Source organism: Nelumbo nucifera, chromosome 1, assembly GCF_055504915.1.
Source record: "Nelumbo nucifera cultivar China Antique chromosome 1, China Antique-T2T, whole genome shotgun sequence".
Lineage (NCBI taxonomy): Eukaryota > Viridiplantae > Streptophyta > Magnoliopsida > Proteales > Nelumbonaceae > Nelumbo > Nelumbo nucifera.
This window is the reverse complement of record NC_142649.1, coordinates 12,227,903-12,234,502: the sequence shown is the minus strand read 5'-3', so window position 1 is coordinate 12,234,502 and position 6,600 is coordinate 12,227,903. Positions and strand designations below refer to the sequence as shown.

Below are 6,600 nucleotides of genomic sequence, written 5' to 3'. Positions count from 1 at the left end.
CTTTAATAAGTAATGTGGGCGGGCTGTTTTATGTAGTGTTTGTTAATCTTGCACTGCAATTTCTTATTTATTTGACTGACTTTATCCAGCTGAAGGGGGAAAGAGAAAAAAAACCTAACCAACACTAATATAAAAACCATATATGTTTTCATCTTAACAATTATAAAAATACTAATTTGAGTACTAAATTGACTAAACTGTTCATACAAATATTAAGTTGTGATTCATTTTTGTTGTTTTCTGCTACAAGTACCCACCAATCATATGCTAGAATATCCTTATAACAGTTTCAAATGGTTGAGGTAACTTATCAAATAAGTAAGGAAGCAACTACAGCGAGAATGGAAGACATCCTGATGAAGTTAGTTACCGAGGCAATGGGGTTGTCAATGAAGAGGCTCATGGCTGTGCTTCTTACCCCTAAAACTTCAAGATCTCTTGACTAGAAGATTGGAACCAACTAGGATCTAAAACCTTCAGTATGTCCTTTTTTTGCCTCTTATTTGTATATATACTAGTTTGTCGTTCACATAAGCTACTCTCTTTTGTTTGCTAATCGGAGCTTCCTCTGTCTTTAGGAAGTGATTGCAGATCCTGATGCAGAAATGGATGAAGATTTGCTGATCAAGCAATTCATTAAACAAGACCAATAGTAGGTGCTGGGCCTGGACAGTCTTAACCAAAGGGAGAAACAAGTAACTAGGTGGAGATTTGGGCTGGAGGATGGAAGGATGAAGATGCTACAACAGATTGGGGAGTTGATGAAGAATAAAAAGAGAATCCTGTGTCTCTACCAAGATGGAGAATAAAAAAAAACAAAAAATTTACAGCAATATATGATTTCATTGCCCCAGGGTAAGATGCTTGTAGGGGTTGTCTATATTTCTTTTCTTTCCTGTGTTAATCTTTTATTTTTTCCAGTAATGTAACAACGTTTCCTCTCAAGTCCCTTCTTGCAATGCACATTTATTTATTTATTTATTTTTTTCAGATTAAGGGAAATCTGTTGTAAAGTGAAATAAAAATTCGAGTTAGTATATTTAATTATTACAGAAGGCGAGTACATGCAACTCCGACAAGGATCAATAGGGTTGATGATCTACATGTCTGATAAACTAATTTTGCAACAAACGTTATTCCACAGTTGAAGAAAGAGAAAACTCTTCAACCGTCTGTTTTTCTTGGACGAAATTGGTCCTCTGAGCTCTGATGGATTGGTCACTGACTGTTGATTACCTCACACGCACCCTGTGTAATGCCATGTAAGCAATAAGTCGATAGCCAACTAACATCATGGCCATTATGGATACATCCACCCACAAGTGGTTCAGACCCACAGCCTTAACAGCAGGAAATTCAGCTACTCGGCAGAAAACTCCCTCTGAACACTCGTAATAGTCATTCTCACTGTACTGAACCCCAAGAAGCATCTTGTAACAGTAGTAGCTGTAGCTCAAGTACTTCAACCAGACAATGAAGGGAGGGATCTGCTGTACGTAGTAGCCCCCGGCTATCAAGAAGACTAGGGTGGTCACAGAGGCCAAGGTGGTGGCCTGTTTGACGTCCATGAGGATGGCACCAAATGCAAGACCAAGGCTCTGGGATACAAGAACATTATAGAGAACGATTAGCCAGGAGAGAATGAAGGTGGTGAAGTCAGGCTTGAGTCCACCCATCCAGTAGATTATGATTGTGAAGGCAGTTGGCAGAGCGAGCTCCATCGGCAGGTCTCCCACGGTTCTGGCGAGGAAGTAGGAGGAGAGGCGGTACATTCCAGAAGAGCGTTCTTTGATAAGCATCAATCGTTCTTGGGGGAATGTGAAGACGGCATTGTACAGTGGGAAGAAGCCCCAGAATACAGAGAAGAAAAAGATCAAGGCAATCTGCAGCCAAGAAAGAAAACCCCAGTTAATTTCCATGGCAAACCTACCACAAATTCAGTTGAATTTATCTCAGAAGTGGAAGAAATCCTTACCCGGTCCTGGAGATGGGACGCTGGGGTATGCCACCAAAGAAGACCACCAAGAGTAGCAACACTTATGACCTGGAAGATACGTAATCTGTTGAAAGATTCATACCTCCGTTCCTTCAGTCCTCTCCTTAGCAGCACCTTGAATTGCTGGCACCAGCTTGTGCCCCATTGTTCCAACTTGGCAGCATTCCCTGCATCAGGATGCAAACAGAACTTGAGACGCAGAAAACAGCAGAAGATGGTAGTGCCATCACAAGGTGATGATCCAAGACTGATAGACTATGTATTATGTCATATCAAGTGGCAAAATAAAGGGTCTGGGATGGAAGCGAATCAGAGATAATATTCCATGTTCTAAAAGCAAAGAGGATTCCTAAACTCAAAGTATTTGTAGAAAGTTACAACTGAACTTTAAAATTTGTAGTAATTCTCAGTTTGTGTTTATGTGGGGATCACATTGGGGTCAAGGAAACTTACTTGCAGATGCATCTCTTGCATAGCCATAGTTATTTACATCCAAACTGCAGAGTTCTGCCTTCAGCCTGGTAGCAATGTTTTTGTCATAAGCAGAGATGAGGGCCTCCCTCACTGATTTCTGCTCCTGTTCCATGTTGGCCTGTAAATCACCTTGTTCAGTGACATGCTTGGAATCCGGTGCAATCCCTGCATTGGTAGGTGAATATTAGAATCTTTAATGAAATTAATCCTGTTTCCCCAATTCTCTCAACTGAAATGTTTAAGGGTAGAAAGAGATTAATCAACGTTTGTTTTCTTAACAATGTAGGAGTCATGCATCTTTTAGAGTCTCTGCTACAGATGTACAAAAAAAAAAAAAAAAACAAAGAAAGAAACACACGATCATTTCATTTAAATGTTTTTTGAATTTAATGATCATAATATAGGATGATGGTTCATAACTTCATATATAGGTTAGGTCAGGTGTAAAGAGAGATCTGGCTAAATTGTCACAATATAATAGAAAGATTGGCCACCCCTCCTCTAGCTTGAGATGTAATTGTGGTGCTGTTGTGGGTTCTCTCATCATACTCCATTTCTTTCTTTTATCATTGTATAAGGTACAATAATAATCACCACTTATACTCGGTAGGCCCTGCCGACCGATCTCTCCATCTCCAATGCAATAAACTAACCAAACCAAATAAAGGGAAAGAAAGCTCCCTGCATTCCCCTCTCCCTCATGTGGCCGCTTGTTTTTAAAAGATATCCAGAATTGTCACTAAGTTTTTTATTTTAATCAATCAAAATGAGAGATCACAGCAGATTAGCTGAGGAGGAAATCACATACCGTTGGCAAGATCAAGTAAAACATCAGCAGGGTTGACGGTGACGGACGTTGAGAACCCAATACTAGAGAAGTAATCCAGTGCAGCTGACGCTGGGCCATGGTAGATGGGGCAGCCCTCAGAGAGCAAGACCACCTTGTCAAACATGTGGTACAGTCGGCTGGATGGCTGGTGAATGGTGGTGACAACGGTTCGGCCCCCACTGGCGAGGCGTTTGACAGTGGTCAGGATGCGCTGAGCAGTGGTGGAGTCCAAACCCGAGGTGGGTTCATCCAGCAGGAGAAGACTTGGGTTGATAAGCATTTCTTGGCCTATGCTGACTCTCTTCTTCTCGCCACCTGATATCCCTCTAAAGAGAGGACCTCCTATCATGCTATTCCTGCACCGGGTCAGCCCCAGCTCAACGATTACATGCTCGGCGTGCTGGGCTTTCTCATCCCGAGTTAGGGTGTTGGGCAACCTTAGTAGTGCAGTGAAAACCAAGGTCTCAGTCACGGTGAGATGTGGGTAGAGCACGTCGTCCTGTGCCACAAATCCTGTCCTTCGCTTAATGACACCAGAGAAGGGCTGCCCATTGTATGTAATCTTCCCAGACAGCTTTCCATTCAACCTCCCACCAAGAGCTGTCAGGAGGGTCGTCTTGCCGCTGCCCGACGGCCCCAGCATCGCCAGGATCTCTCCCGGGCAGACCATCCCTGTTATCCCATTCAATATAGTCTTCTCTCTGCTGCTCCATTTGCCACCCCAACAGCAGGATTCTTTCTGCTCCAATTTTACTTTGTATACCACTTCTTCAAACTGCAATAAACCAAATACACCAAACTACTAACATCAAATACAAAAAGCTCTTTTAAATATATACCATATATTTAATATATATATATATATATATATATTTATGAGAGAGAGAGAGAGAGAGAGAGAGAGGGTGATAGTATATATAGATATGTGGGCATGTGTATTGTGTAAGAAGAAAGGACAGAGGAAATGACAGTGATGATAACTTGATAGAAGAAAGAAGAGACCTTCAGAGTTATGGGGAACAAGGCCAGTCGTAGAACAGATCGAGGATTATTGGGGTGCACAGGGTAAGCAACGACAGTGGTGTTGTTAGTTTGCTGTTGATCAGACATATTCGATGAAGCCGACTGTTGCTGATTTTCCGGCATGGAGGCCTGGTCAGGAAGGGGCAAGGCCAAAGCAAAACTGATGGAGGAGAAGTTAAAAAGGCTCCTAATTATGTTACTGGCTTTGGGTTGTTGCCTGCTGTGGCTTCCCAAGGTGAACTGGGCGACCCATACATATATACTTATCAGTACGAGATGAGACGAGGATGTCCCCTTGTGTGTGCATTAACCCCTCCATGATGTAGGCCTCTCTCTCTCCTAGTCTATTTCCATGGTGTGGGGTCCCACACTCCTCTTCTTTTCTTCCTACTTTATTAATTACTCTCTCTCTCTCTCTTACACACACTAAGACATTTTTATAAACTAAACTACATTACTATAAGTCTCTCTCTCTCTCTACATATATATAATAATGTGAACCAACCTTGTTGGGCTGTACACTAATCTCTCTCTGTATCAACTAGCTTTCAGAAAAGATTTCCTTGGAGATCTCTTTCTTCTTCTCTCTAGATTATGATTCTCTCACCGTTGGATGACTCTTCTCATTCTTTTTGACTTTCAGTTAGCATCCAAGAATAATTGAAAACAAAGAGCAGAGAGAGAGAGAGAAACTTATGGGCTTTGAGAAGGTTTGCATACTGTAAGAACATATGGTAAAATTGTACTACAATAGGGAAGAAAAGGAAAGATTGAAGACACAACAAGCTTTAGGCTTTTGCTTTCTGGTCCAACTGATTCTTATACTCTTCAGATGGTGTTTGTGTTCACTGTAATTTTCAACGTTCCCGTCGCTGAAATATTCGATAAGATTTGTTCTGGTTTAATTAGTAAACGGACTTAATAAGTGGGCGGAGGAGATGCAAAGCAAAGCCTCCATTGCCTCTCCATTAATACTTTCTTTTCTTTCTTTGTGTTTAATTAGCTCTTGCTTTGTTTATTCTGTTTCTTTATTATTATCTAGACTGCAACAGAGAACGAGAAAGAGAAAGAAATGATTAAAAGGCGAACCCCATCGATTCTAGTTTCTGTTTTGGCCCCCGGAATAATATATATTTTTGCAGCGCACTGAGTTCTTGGTTGTGGGTCTCTTGAGTCTTGGCCCTAGGAGCCATTCATGTGGGTCAATTTCAGTAGATGACGCCGTGGTGCGCATGGCAGTTCAGATGCGCACCCCCCCCCCCCCCCCCCCCCCCCCCCCTTTTCCTTCTCCTCCTTTCTCCATTCAATGTTCTAGAAGGTGTCTGGTTAAGGCTTACGCCTTGATCCTCATTTCAACGCAAGCCTCAAGAAAATATATATATATATATGCATGCATTTAGTTTAACTCAAGTTTACTGGACTATCTTCTCTCTTCTCTTTATATTATCCTTCCTGAAAAGGCGTGTTTGGCTTACACCTTCAGTCTTGCTTGGAAATTCGCTTCAAGGCTCAAAATTATGCCCCACATGCTTCACAGTTCACACATAGAGGTGCATTCCCTCAAGAACGTATACAGGTATACTCAGTTCATTCATCAAAACCCCACATTTCTATTGCTTAAACTTTACTTATTAATTGACCCCCCCATTTATTAGCTTTTTGTGACCATTTGTTAGAATCAGAATCAATGACGTTTGCTTTCATTGCGTAAATACACAAAATAGCAACCCAAGAATTTTCCATATATGTTTGAATCAGCTAAACATTTTTGACTTTTCCTGGTTTACTTTGGCTCCTCCATGGAAGCAGGGAAGGACCAATTATTGATGGAAAATATTGCCACTTAATCCATGTTACCACATGAAGTGTAAGATTCTTCTCAAACATGGGTGGTGTGGCTTTATCATCCACTGAGTAAATTTATTCTCCCTCCTTTCATCTCCATCCATGAAGGACGCAAGCATCTTTAGGGCACTCTCTCATTTCACATGCATATATATGGATGACGTGGGGCGTTATTATTGGTTAAACAACTCCTAATACACCCATCAAATGCACCGGGCTCTCTTTCCCGGTACTCATACTCATAACTAATACATAATCAAGGTTGTAGAAACTTAATTCTTTTTTAATGCTGATGTATGTTCAATTTGATTAAGTGTCCATCATCAATAAGGTTCTATAAAGGAGCTTACTTTCACCCTTTTAAAAAGGAGGGATTGGTGCTTTTATGGTGCCCAATGACCTAGTAGGTCGGTCACTTGGCGTCTCTCTGGAT

At 41.4% G+C, this 6,600-nt stretch overlaps 1 protein-coding gene across 1 annotated transcript; it reads right to left on the bottom strand.

Moving 5' to 3' along the window:
* Positions 1-1,014: 1,014 nt before the first annotated feature.
* On the bottom strand, positions 1,015-4,564 carry ABCG14 (ATP-binding cassette 14). Its single transcript, XM_010276836.3, has 5 exons — positions 4,302-4,564; positions 3,279-4,074; positions 2,450-2,635; positions 1,976-2,163; positions 1,015-1,883 (listed from the first exon to the last, which is right to left on the bottom strand). Exons 1-5 carry the CDS (start codon positions 4,443-4,445, stop codon positions 1,233-1,235), a joined length of 1,965 nt encoding a protein of 654 aa, XP_010275138.1. The 5' UTR covers positions 4,446-4,564; the 3' UTR covers positions 1,015-1,232.
* Positions 4,565-6,600: the final 2,036 nt, after the last annotated feature.